This window comes from Quercus suber, unplaced genomic scaffold (assembly GCF_002906115.3).
Source record: "Quercus suber isolate HL8 unplaced genomic scaffold, Cork oak 2.0 scaffold_105, whole genome shotgun sequence".
In the NCBI taxonomy this organism is placed as follows: Eukaryota; Viridiplantae; Streptophyta; class Magnoliopsida; order Fagales; family Fagaceae; genus Quercus; species Quercus suber.
Genome location: NW_027069570.1, coordinates 966,722 through 980,547, shown reverse-complemented (window position 1 = coordinate 980,547; position 13,826 = coordinate 966,722). Strand labels below are relative to the sequence as shown.

Here is a 13,826-nt window from a genome sequence, read left to right as displayed (position 1 = left end):
CCTTCTTTACAACATTTTATGCACATTATAGTCCAGAATCCAGATCCAACCAAGCCCAGTCATCATTTTCAATTCACAGACTCTGTTTCTCTGGGGCCATAGAAGATGATCAACAATGCCTCCTAAGCTCATCTCCCACCTCTTTCCATGTCTCATCTTCCTCACTCTCCTCCTCCTCACCCTCTACTTCAATCTCCTCTCTCACACCCAACCCTCATCGCCCTCACCACCTTGTAACCTCTTCAAAGGCAAATGGGTCCTCGACCCGACCCGTCAACCTCTCTACAACCGCACATGTCCTTTTCACAGAAACGCATGGAACTGTCTCAAGAACCAAAGACAAAACATGGGTCTCATCAATTCTTGGAAATGGCTACCCGAATCATGCACTTTGCCCCGGGTTGATCCGACCCGGTTCCTGGGTCTGATGAGGAACAGGAATATTGGGTTTGTTGGGGACTCACTGAATGAGAACTTTTTGGTGTCTTTCTTGTGTGTGCTTAGAGTGGCTGACATGGGTGCCAAGAAGTGGAAGAGGAAAGGTGCTTGGAAAGGTGCTTATTTTCCCAAGTTTAATGTCACTGTGGCCTATCACCGTGCTGTTTTGCTCGCCAAATACGAGTAAGATTTCATTTTTGGAGTGCTTTTGAGCCTTGCATTGTTCAGTGCTTTCAGATTTGGATTAATGTGATAGCTATAATGGATCACTGGTAGTTATAACATATTGTTGTATTGCTATTATTATTGCATTGTTCAGTGCATTCAAATTTTGGTTTAATGTGATGGCTATAATGGATCACTAATAGTTGAAACATATTGTTGCATACTTGTATTGCTATTGATATCGCATCGTTCAGTGCTTTGAAATTTTGGTTTAATGTGATGGCTATAATGGATCACTAATAGTTGAAACATATTGTTGTATTGCTATTGATAAGTAGTGAGATTAATACTAATGGACATGATGAACTTTGTGCAGCATATATATGCGCTTTTTTATAATGAGTAAAAAAGATTTTGCCTTTGGAGTGCTTTTAGAGAGTTTGTTTGTTTTGTTTATCGATTTATATAATGAAGTGAATTTGCATTAATATGATGGCTATAATGGATCACTATAGTAGGAGAAATACATTTTTTTATTTTTTATTTATTATGACATATTAGAACTTCACTCAGATTAGTAGGAGAAATACATTGTTGTGCTAATGATATTGATATTGTTGTGAAACTAATACTCATGGACATGTTTATAGATGTAGCAAACATCACTTTGATTGACATGGATTGTTTAAATGCGGGTTTTTATAATGATAAAAACTGGTTCATTCCAGTTTCATGTGTTAGGATTTCATGAATGCACAGGTCACTGTTTTTGTTGATGACTTGGGTTTTAAAAATGGATAGGTATGTTAAAATTCTCTAGATAACAATGTTAAATAATACTAATATAGAAGAAGATTTATTTTTTGGAGCGCTTTTGAGCTTGCATTGTGCAGTGCTTTCATTTTTGGTTTAATGTGATGGCTAATGGATCACTAAAATAGCTGAATCATATTGTTGTGCTATTGCTATTGATATTGTAGTGAGATTAATACTAGAGGACATGATGAGATATAGCATATATGTGGGCTTTTATAACGATTAAAAAAGATTCAATTTGCCAATGTCACTTATATTAGGATTTCATGAATGCTTAGTTTACTGTTTTTGTTGATGACTTGGGTTTTAAAAATGGATAGGTATGTTAAAATTCTCTAGATAGCAATGTTAAACAATGTGCTTTCCTGTTTTCCATTCGTTTCCAAATGGCCTGCTGTGTGATTGATGATGTGTACTGAAAAAGAACTTTCTACATGTTATATTATATGATAATAATGCGGTAAATTTTTTGTGGAATTTCTGAATCAAGTGCTGGCTGTAAAAAGAAATCCATGATAAGTTATATGTATGTTCCTAACTTACTACTAAAGATTTTAACATATAATATCTGGTGATATTGATGAAATCAAAGTTACAATTGCATCTTGGTTGATCTTTTCTTTTTACTCTCAATAACATGTAATCTTATAGTGACATGGATGAAATCAAGGCTACACCCTTGCCCTTGTCAAGGGTGTAGCCTTAATCCCATCATCTTGGGACAAGAAGGTGCAATTGAGATAGAGCACTGATTTGTTGATCTCTTTTTTGCTTGTTATTACCTTTTCTCCCTTCTTTTAATTATAAAGATAATGCTTGAATTAATTTTTTTTTTTCAAATTTGAGCTTCATTTATTGCATGTGTGGCTTACTTTATCCAACTTCTAGCTTCATTGCTTGCATGTGTGGTTAGGTGCTGTGTTGAGTGTGGATTAGATGAGTTTGTTGGTTAGTCTCCTCCCCCGCCCCACCTTTTTTTTTCCCGGTTGTTTATGATTCAATTAAAATTGTTGAGACGATTACAATATAAATATGGGACCTTCTAATCAAAAAATAAATAAATATGGGACCTTGTTTTAATAAGTGAAAAATTGTATTAAAAAAAAGAATTAATAAACAGGATGATTATAAAACATCCTCTCATCAAGTTACACTAAAAAAATTCACAAAGAGCAATGCAGTCCAGTAAAGAATCACAATGCAAATTCCAAAAGCATGGAGTCAGTCATATAGAAAGTGGGAGAGGAAAAAAAAAAACATCTTTAGGGGGTTCCCATGGTGTCCTTGTTTAAAATCTTAGATAAAGATGCATTAAATCTTTTATGATTTTTGAAAAATGGAAACCTTACATGCTCATAACTGATTAAACAAAGGTGGCAGCCAAAACAGTCAACAGTTGGCGATCAAGGTGGACTGAAAGGAATACATCGAGTTGACGTGGATATTCCTGCAGATGATTGGGTCAACATCACTGACTTCTATGATGTCCTTGTTTTCAATACTGGCCATTGGTAATGTCCTTTTATTTTTGTTAATTCATAGAAGATGTAGTTCACTGGACTATTTTGTTTTATATCTGTATTATAATTGATTTGACGTATCATGTGCATTGATATAAAATAGAATGTTTGATTTATAATGAAGAGTGTTTTTTGGTCTCTAGTACTTATATTCTTGGCAAGGTCACAACTGGAATCTACTTTATTACGTAGCCAAAAGAAAAAAAAGAAAACCTTTACAGTATCATGTTTTGTCATAGTACATGAGCAAGTAATGAAATTCCTAATTTTGTCTTTTTTAGCTGCATTGTGCACCAGTATTGTTGTCCTTACTGATCGTTCTTTTCATGTATATGTTTTTGATATATTTTGAGTCAAACTTCTTGGACCCTTTTGAGCCTTGATATGCATTGTTGTATCCTTGTTAAGCTGGTGTAGTCTAACTTGGTGTTAAGCTCAAAGCTTGACATTTAATGTTGGTGTAGCCAAAACCATTTATTTCATATAGCAACCAAAATGAAGGCATGACATCAAGTTTGAAATAATTAAATTCATTTATTATCAAGAAGAAGTATTTTTTCTCCATCTTTAATAATTTAATTCTTCTAACATATTTACCTGAGGAGTGTACACTAGAAATGAAATAAGATGATTAAAGTCTGTAAAAGGAAGATCTTGGGTTGTCAAATGTAACTGGTAGAAATAATCATATGAATCACAATGAAATGATTTGGTCCTGGTATTGGGAATGGGTTTAGCTTACCTTCAGTACTTTTTTAACTGGATATGTCTTTTTGTTTTAAATATATAATGGCAAGTGATAGTAGGTTTTAATTTTCACATTTTATTTAGTTAGTGGGTGACATGGTAGTCTCTCATTAAAACAAAAGGAGATTCCAAATAAAAAAGTACTAGAGGTAAGCCAAACCCCATTGGGAATTGGGGATTACTTGAAAAGAAAGGAAGAAAAAGAATAAAGCTGGAAGGCAGATGGTAAAGTAGCATTGCTACTAGAATAGGAGTAAAATAGTTTAATTTTAATGAGGGGAAAAAAAGAAGTAAAAAGTGGCTAGAAATTTCAGAAATTTCTCAAGCTGGTATTGTAAGCTCCAGTGCTTTCATTTCTTTTTAATTCAAGACACTTAAGCCTTTAATTGGCACCCTTGTGAGATGATCTGCAGCCATGGCAGTGTGGCCTCTTATAAATTGGTAGCTTTCTAAATATACCTTTTGATTTGTTCTTGAATAGGTGGGGCTATGATAAATTCCCTAAAGAGAGACCTCTTGTATTTTATCATGCTGGGCAACCGATATCTCCTCCCCTCGAGATGTCGGACGGACTTAAACTTGTTCTTGAGAATATGGTCTCCTATATACAGAAAAAAGTTCCAAGCAAGACACTCAAGTTCTGGCGTTTGCAATCACCTAGGCATTTTTATGGTGGTGAGTGGAATCAAAATGGTAGCTGCCCGTTCAGTGAGCCACTGAAAGAATCCCAGGTATGAATTGAGGATGGTTCTCCACACTTTTGTGCCTTCTTACCAAGATTTTATCTAACAATAACAATATTATCATGGTTTCATATTAAAATCATATTCAATTCCTTGTATGTCTTTCAAGTTTCCATTAACTTATGTTGGGGTTCTAGACGAAGATTTCAATTTCTTGCCTTGGCTTGAAAAAAAAAAATCAAGATGTACTTTTTAAAGTTAAAATTTGTTAAAATGGTGAAAAGAGTATACATATGCACACACACACACATATGGTTTTTCTTTTCCCCACTCCCCCTTTCCTTTTCTGAGCAGATTAGATATTGATACCTGGGCAGCTTGACTTGTGGTTTGATCCCAGCAACAATGGTGTGAACAAAGAAGCAAGGTATCTGAATCATCTGATTGAAGAAGTTTTGCGAGGCACGGAGATTCAACGGCTTGACCTGACACATTTGAGTGAGTTCAGAGCAGATGCACACCCGGCAATTTGGTTGGGAAAGAAGGATGCAGTGGCAATATGGGGTCAGGACTGCATGCACTGGTGCTTACCTGGTGTCCCTGACACATGGGTTGATATCTTGTCAGAACTGATCCATTATAGCTTGGAGACGGGATGAACATTGAAAAGGATGCGTCAATTTAAAAATTGAAACAGCCAACATTTCCACGCACGACAGTTGACCAAGATCTAAGAAGTGAGTATCAAGGTCTAAATGAGAAGCTGGAGGCAATGTGAACAGAGATTTGAATGATGTTAGGGCTCTCTGATGGGTAAAAGCCTACTTCTCCTTTTATTTGTGGCAGGAAGTGACAAGATCCCAATGTCGAATTGTAAAAAGAAAGTAAAATCTGAGCTCTTACTTCAATTTGCCTTTTGATCTGTCATTTTTTCATAAGGAGGCCTTATTTTTTCACGGGGTGATAGTGAAGGTTTGACATGTCAGACATTTTGAGTGGTTTAATTTTTTATTTATCATTTTTTATTGCAGTCTGTATTGCTTGTCTGTAATCTAAATTTTATCTATAATCTCTCGTATAAAGTATAAATAGTTTATCATGGTCACTCTTGGATATTTCTCTTGGAGACAAACTTGTTATTGATGAATCCGAATCATCGATCTGTGCTATTTAAATTTAAAACGAAGAAACATTCCAGCAGATATAGTGTTGTATGTGAGACACTAAATCTATGGCTAAACCAAGCTTTGCATGTTGAACTCTATTGGACTGGCACTGGAATGCGAGGATAAAATTCACTTTATTTTGGATACAAGATTTTATAAATTATCACTTGTAATTGTCTATAGTAAATTGTTTCTCGCTTGCGATTTCCATTCTGTTGTCTAATAGCAAGGCATTATTGATTGTACACCGTGTATGCTGTTAGGAATTGTCCTAGGAGAATACAACCAGAAAATGTCCAAATACATGGCCTGGATTATGCAGACAGGCATTAACCAAACGATCTTTTCCTCTAAAGGAAAAAATAATTATATATTAAAGAGAAAAAAAAAAAAAAAAAAACCCTCCATTTAAACTGTTTCAAGAAAAAATTCTAGTTTTGATAGGGCTGACACTGAAAGTTGAGAAGCTTAAATACCCCACGACAGCTATTCTGTTTCATTTAATGATGAAGAACTAACCCATCTTTCAACTGAAAAGCCTCAACTTCGTAAAATTCTTTCTCAAATTATGGTATGTTAGGTTACTAAATAACATATGAACAGTTTTCTTAAGAGCCTCCACCTACTAGTATCTCTGTTTTAAAATCCTACACAATTTGCTTGCCATGTTTTAGACTCAATCAGCTCAACTGCTATCAAAGCAACAATCAATGGACGTGCCTAGCAGAAAAGCATTAGACAGCTTCTGTAGTTCACCAATTGAAGGCTGGTGCACATCTCAACAAGGTTATCCTAAGCAAATACTAGAGGACAGTTGATGGTAAACCTGACATGTCACTTGTAACATGTTCTGCAGAGATGCTAGCAAAAAAAAAAAAAAAAACAGAAGCTACTTTGGTTTGGAGAAGAATTATGGAGAGAATCCTATTTCTGATGTTCAAAGCGCTTCCTCATCAAAGTTGAACTCTCTCTCAAAAATCTCATTTTGACCTACTTCTTGAAAAAGTTGTTTCTTGACTGCTTAATCAATGTCTTACGTTGCATTCTCAGCTCATAAAAATGCGTTTCTTTGTTTCATTTTTGTGTTAATCATACAATGCTCATGAAACAACTCTCTATGTCATAACTTCACCATTTCTTTGTCTTTTCACGGGCATCCCTTTAATGCCTCTCTCTTTATCTTAGATAATTAAGACACAATTATTAATAATTAATATATACATTTACTTTATTGCTTAACTAAATGAACTAATATGTTGATATAAATACAAACAAAGAGAACTAATATATATATATATATATTCTATCTTTTGAGAAAATTTAGTTAGATTAGAAGTTAACACACATGGGAGGGGGAAGTAAGACTCATAAGAGCTTACAATACTTATCCCATCAAAAGGGTCTATCTTTTGATGGGATATATATATATATATATAGTTTATCAATTGGAGGTTTACGACATACATGCACTAATATACATAATTGAAACCTACGAGAAAGTAGACTATAAAATTTGAACACAAATTAAAAAAAAATAAAAAAAAATCACAGCTTCATGAATTTATTTGATCTCCTTGAAGCATAGATGTCCTTTGTTTGAAGCAGAAGAAGAAGAGGCATCTTCACAAGCTTGTTGGCCAACCCGGAATGACCAAAGTTGCACTAAATCACCTTCCTTGAGATCATTCGACTTCTGAAAAATGTTCCAACGAGTCCTCAGTGCATCGGTTGAACTGGTATTTCTTGTATATTTAGGCATGTCCCACTGAATCAAAACTATATCATTAAAAATCTGAAGGTTGGGATTGACGAGTATCGCTGGGATTTCTTGCCGGGAAATATTAATTTGGCATACATATTAAGAACATAAAGAATGTGTAATTTAATGGTAGGTTTTTTTGGAAATATTAATCTAATAAGAGTAATGATTAATCGATGTAATATTATTTAAGGTTACACCCGTGTAACATTATTTAAAGTGATATACATACATATATATATATATATATATTAAGAAATCTAAATTGTTAAGATTCATTTTAGTGAATTTCACAATATTTCATTTTTGATGGCTTTTTTGTTAAATGTTGTTAAAGCAACTTAATATGAGGAAGAATGTTATATTCTAAATCTAATATTATTCCAAATTAAAATAGTTTCTTATATAAAATTTATAAAAAATAATAAAAATTCCTTTAAAATAGATAATTAATAGACAATTACCCATAATTAATATATCCATTGAAAGTCTAATATCATAACTGAGATCTACTTGTAAAAAAAAAAAAAAAAATCACATCTTCATGAATTTATTTGATCTCCTTGAAGCATAGATGTCCTTTGTTTGAAGCAGAAGAAGAAGAGGCATCTTCACAAGCTTGTTGGCCAACCCGGAATGACCAAGGTTGCACTAAATCACCTTCCTTGAGATTATTCGACTTCCGAACATTGTTCCAATCGGTCCTCAATGCATATGTTGAACTTGTATTTCCCGTAATCTTAGGCATGTCCCACTGAATCAAAACTATATCATTAAAAATCTGAAGCTTGGGATCGATGAGTCTCGCTGGGATTTCTTGCCGTGCTCTAAGTTCCTCTTTCTCTTGCTCAGACAAGAAATCCTCCCTCACTATTCGTCTCAAAGGTATTGAAAACCGGTTGTTACCCTTTGTTATGTCAGTCTTGAACAGCTTCTTCTGTATCACCAGCAATTCATCACGCCCATTCAATGTATTGATCACATCCTTGAACTCTGGAGGCAGGATGGGTGGTGGGAGTGGACCCACAATCGCTTTCTTGATTGGCATCAAGCATTGCTTCTTTTTCTTGGCCTCCAAACCCAAACCCCAATCTTGAATAGAAAAGGCAGAGCCCATGACCTTTTCTTGCACAACCGTTGCCCTCTGTTTCTTAGTTTCCAATTCCAAACCCCAATCTTGATCATCATCATGTCCAAATCTTGGTCTCTTTTGAACAGCAGCGCTCTTGACCTTTTCTTGGATAAAGATTGGCTTCCTGAGAGCCTTCTCTTGTATCAATCTTGCAAACTTGTCAAATTTTTCTATTTCTAGAGATGCAACCTCAACCAAGGCGTCAAAAGAGAATCAAATGGGAGTAACAGAGCAGGAGTTAGGTGGCTTTTTGGGTGGGATTATTTTCAGCCGTTTGATCTTGTGGGGCTTTGGATTTTCATCAAGATCAGGACCCACGTCCAAATGGGGTTTAGCGTTAGTAGGAAGTTCTGGCATAAACCCATAATCCCTCTTCCTCTTGAGATTCAAAATTGGAATGCGGGGATCAGAATGGGATTGAGATTGGGGTTTAGAGTTAGATGCAAAGTTTGATCTTCTTCTATAGGCACCCCAAATGGGTTTGAAATGATACCCAGATCTGAACCTGGATTGGGAGTCGATGAACGGAATTCTGAGCAAAATTTTAGACACCAAAGTTTCTTTTTTCTCCATCTCCAAAGAGAGAGAAAAAAAAAAGTAAATTTGATTGACAAAGAGAAAGAAAGCAGAGACACAGAGGGAGAGAGGGTTTGTTGAATGAATTATGAGTGTCAGTGAGAAGCAAGAAAATGTAAAACGGGGGATCATCGTATATATATGATTATGGGGGCTGAGGCCGATGGCACTCTGTCAGAGTTAACGGCTAGTTGAGTTTGAATGAAAAGGGTTGCGTTGGGTTCAAGTCCATCTCACTTTCTCCACTCTGAGTCTGAGAAAACAAAACAGAGCAAAACAGAGGGAGTTTTATTTATAAATTTAAAAATCCAAACCCTAAAAACTAACGGTTAGTTGGTATTTGGGAAGGGCTTCTCACTACTCTCGGCCTATTAAACTCGGTTTCTTTAGTTCTCATTGAGTTTTCTAACTGAAAACAATTTTCTTTTTCTTCCTTTTTCTTCCCCATTTTACCCCTCTTTTTTACTTTTTGACGGGACTGACGAAGTTCAAGTACACACGGACGCTACCGTCGACACGGACGAGCCCAAACTCTGGCTAGGTTAGACGATCATACGCTTTACTGACGAATATATCCAAGACCATTCAATGCAGGCAATCAAACCCAAAACGGTTACAAAAACAACTGTACAATCCGTTGAAGGATAGTAATGGCACATTAAACAGCCCCAGACGTTACCAAAAGGAGCATAAAGACCTCCATAACTACACCAACGGCTAGAAGCCATAAGAACATATATAAGTCTCCCACCTTGCAAAAGAACAGGTACATACACACAGAAAATAGCACTAAGAGATTTTTCTAATTCTTTCCAACTACATTGTTCATTTCCTAGACAGCTTCTTTTACTAACTTTGGCATCGGAGGCTTTGTGGCAGGCACCATACCGGTGTTCATTCTTTAAAGGTGTGAAGAATCATCTCCGTCCGACAAACTGTACTGACAAGTTCACACTCATCAGTTTGGGTGAAGAATCATCTCTGTCCGACGAACTGTACTGACGAGTTCACACTCATCAGTTTGGCGCCGTTTGTGGGAAGCGACATTTTTTCGTGTTCAAACTCGGAATAGTGGTTCCTTATTCTTGTTCTTTTAAGGATGGAGTCTAATCAAGATGCTGTAGCCCTAGCTTAGCAAGTTCAAGCCCTTGCAGCCACAGTTGAAGAACTGACTAAGCAAAACCAAGAAATGAGATTATGGCTTCAGCAAGAGGAAAATCGTTCGAAGGGAAATCAGGAAGATGAGGGGGATAGCAATAGAAGAAGTGACCATTGAAGGCCAAACACTCCCGTCGAGCAAAATTCAGATATTTTTCGGGAGATGAGGAGGGAGATGGACGAATTAAGGAACGCCATCAAAGAAAAAACGGAGCGGAGCGTGGATCGGATGGTCCGGGCGACGGATTCACCATTCACGACAGCGGTCCTCGACTGCCCAGTGCCGTCGAAATTCCGGTTACCTCAGCTCGAGCCTTTCGATGGGTTGAAGGACCCTCAAGATCATTTAAACACCTTCAAGACGACCCTGGGACTTCAACAGCCCCCAGATGAGATATTGTGTCGTTCCTTCCCAACTACGCTCAGGGGAGCTGCCTGAGAATGGTTCACGAAGTTGCCAACATCGTCAATAGATACTTTCGAGTAGTTGAGCAACGCCTTCCTGCGTCACTTTATTGGAGGAAAACGACCAAAGAGGACCGCTGACCACTTGCTTACCATCAGGCAGGGAGAAAAAGAAACCTTGAGGTCATATGTAAAATGTTTCACGAGGGAAACACTGGAGGTAGACGAAGCCAACAATATGGTACAGCTGACGACATTCAAGGCAGGGCTGAGGTCCAGGGATCTCGTCAGCTCACTCGCGAAGAACCCCTCAAAGACGATGGCTGAAATGCTCCTCAAGGCGCAGAAGTACATGAATGCTGAAGACGCGTTGGCTGCTATCAAGGACGCGGACAGACCAGGGGACAAAGGAAGAAAAGAAGACGACCGTAGAGGGCAGAAGCGGGATCGTCCAGATCGTCGAATCAATGACGGAGTTAGAAGGAAGGATGACAAAAATCCACGAACGGTAAAATTTACCCCTCTAGTTATGCCTGTTGACAAAATTTTGGCGCAGATTAAGGACGAGCATTATCTTAAGTGGCCACGGCCACTACACTCATCTCCTAACGTCCGTGATAAAAGTAAGTACTGCCGATTCCACAAAGATCACGGCCACTACACCGAAGATTATAGGGATCTCAAAGAGCAGATAGAAGAATTAATACGGAGGAGGAAGTTGCAAAAATTTGTAAAGAAGGGAGAACACAACAAATTCCGAGATGAAAACAAAGGCCAACAGGGGTCCTCCTCCAGGAACGACGGCCGTCAATCACAACCTCCTCAAAACGTGGTCGGGGAAATACAGACGATCTCAGGGGGGCCTACCACTGGGGGCTCATTCAAGTCACTCAAGAAAACGCACCTACGACAGGTGAATAGCGTCCATATGACACCCCTGCCAAAGTACAGACGAACTGATCAGGATATGACCTTCAACGAAAGCGACTCCAGGGGAGTAAAACAGCCTCACAATGACCCGTTGGTCATAATGCTCACCATAGAGGGATTCAACACCAAAAGAGTCCTCGTGGACAATGGTAGCTCTGCCGATATCATTTACTTTTCTGCATTCCAACAATTGAGGCTGGATTCCAAGAGACTTCGTCCATTCGATTCTCCACTCATCAGTTTCAGCGGTGACAAGGTGTACCCTAGGGGCATAGTAACACTGACAGTAACAGTGGGAACGTATCCAAAGCAGTTGACTCGTCAGATAGACTTTTTGGTAGTAGATTGTCCCTCGTCCTATAATGTCATCATCGGAAGGCCAGCCCTCAACAAGTGGAAGGCGTCCACATCCACCTACTGCTTGAAGGTGAAGTTTCCAACGGAAGAGGGTATTGGTGAAGTTAAAGGAGACCAAGTTCTAGCCCGAGAATGCTATCAAGCTGTTTTAGCAGCTAAGGAGAACCACACGTGGGTAGTGGAAGAAAAAGAGGAAGAAAAGATGGAAGCATTGGAAGTAGTGGAGTTGATCGAGGGGGAAGGGACGAAAACAACCAAAATAGAGAGAACATTGAGTCCTGAGATGAGAACGAGGCTCATTCAATTTCTCAGGGAGAACTTGGACGTCTTTGCTTGGAGCCATGACGATATGACAGGAATATCTCCAGAAGTTATCCAACACAGGTTGAATGTGGACCCAGAGAGGAAACCCGTCAAACAGAGACGAAGGACATTCGTGCCAGAAAGAGACTAGGCAATTGCTGACGAGGTGAGTAAACTCTTGACCGCAGGCTTTATCAGGGAGGTGTACTATCCAAACTGGCTGGTAAACGTCGTCCTAGTAAAGAAAGCAAATGGAAAATGGAGGATGTGCGTGGACTTCACAGACTTAAACAAGTCCTGCCTAAAGGACAGTTTCCCCCTTCCAAGAATAGACTAGCTGGTAGATTCCACGGCCGGGCACAAGCTGCTGACGTTCATGGACGCATTCTCCGGGTACAATCAGATAAAAATGGCTGACGAGGATCAGGATAAAACCACCTTCATCACCAGTTAGGGCCTCTACTGCTACAAGGTCATGCCCTTCGGACTGAAGAACGCAGGAGCGACATATCAGAGGTTGGTGAACAAAATGTTCGTCAAACAAATAGGCAGGAATATGGAAGTGTACGTCGATGATATGCTTGTCAAGAGCAAGGAAGAGCTCGCGCATCTGGACGATCTTAAGGAGACTTTCGATACCCTTAAGCAATATCAAATGAAGCTAAACCCTGGCAAATGTGTTTTTGGTGTCGCCTTCGGAAAATTCCTAGGGTTTATGGTGTCTCAGAGAGGAATAGAAGCAAATCCTGAGAAGGTGCAAGCTATACTCAACATGGCATCACCCAAGACTGTCAAGGAAGTCCAGAAGCTCACAGGCCGGATTGCAGCTCTTAACAGATTTGTGTCTAGAGCAACGGATAAATGCTTACCATTCTTCAAAACCCTTAAGCAAGCCTTTGAATGGACCGACGAATGTGAAGCGGCCTGCCAAGAGCTCAAGCGTTACCTCAGTAATCCACCACTCCTAAGCCCGTCCAAAGAAGGAGAAAACTTGTACTTATACTTGGCAGTTTCATCTATGGCCGTCAGTGCAGCCTTAATACGAGAAGAAGACAGGAAACAGCTCCCAGTATACTACGTTAGCCAGGCTTTCCAAGGAGTTGAATTCAGGTACCCAAGGATCGAGAAAATCACCTTTGCATTGATAGTAGCCTCGCGCAAGCTCAGGCAATACTTCCAGGCAAACCCGATCCTAGTGATGACAGACCAACCCATCAAGAAATCTATGAATAAACCTAAGGCAGCCGGAAGGATGGTTCAATGGGCAATTGAACTTAGCCAATTCGACGTGGAATACCATCCTAGGACGGCCATTAAAGCACAAGCTCTGGCTGATTTCATCGCCGAGTTCACTCACCCAGACGAGACAAGCATTGCCAGCATGAGCGAAACATGGACGATACAGACTGATGGCTCATCAGCCCAAAAAAGAGGGGGAGTAGGGGTCGTCATAACCAATCCTGACGGAGAAACATTGAAATATGGAGTCCAGCTAAAATTTCCAGCCACCAATAACGAAGCTGAGTACGAAGGAATTCTGACAGCTTTAAGACTCGGAAAAGAGCTTGGGGCCAGCAACCTGCTAGTCCAAAACGACTCAAAGCTAATAATTGGGCAAATCATAGGAGAGTACGAAGCAAAAGAGGAAAGAATGCAGAAATACCTCAAGTT

The 13,826-nt window shown here is 38.8% G+C and overlaps 3 protein-coding genes across 4 annotated transcripts; 2 read left to right on the top strand and 1 right to left on the bottom strand.

Moving 5' to 3' along the window:
- Positions 1–5,474, top strand: LOC111990329 (protein trichome birefringence-like 12). 2 transcript variants are annotated; one of them, XM_024022115.2, is made up of 4 exons: positions 1–621; positions 2,793–2,930; positions 4,168–4,417; positions 4,747–5,474. In XM_024022115.2, the coding sequence occupies exons 1-4, from the start codon at positions 116–118 to the stop codon at positions 5,026–5,028; spliced, it is 1,176 nt and encodes a 391-aa protein (XP_023877883.1). In that variant the 5' UTR covers positions 1–115; the 3' UTR covers positions 5,029–5,474. The 2 variants fall into 2 exon arrangements, with proteins under 2 accessions (XP_023877883.1, XP_023877884.1); XM_024022116.2 differs by having other exon boundaries at positions 4,770–4,858.
- A 2,361-nt stretch (positions 5,475–7,835) lies between these two features.
- Positions 7,836–8,639, bottom strand: LOC111990328 (B3 domain-containing protein At5g24050). Its single transcript, XM_024022114.2, has one exon. The coding sequence runs from the start codon at positions 8,409–8,411 to the stop codon at positions 7,845–7,847; it is 567 nt and encodes a 188-aa protein (XP_023877882.2). The 5' UTR covers positions 8,412–8,639; the 3' UTR covers positions 7,836–7,844.
- A 2,245-nt stretch (positions 8,640–10,884) lies between these two features.
- LOC136068228 (uncharacterized) lies at positions 10,885–12,306 on the top strand. The gene has a single exon (XM_065775108.1). The coding sequence runs from the start codon at positions 10,885–10,887 to the stop codon at positions 12,304–12,306; it is 1,422 nt and encodes a 473-aa protein (XP_065631180.1).
- Positions 12,307–13,826: the final 1,520 nt, after the last annotated feature.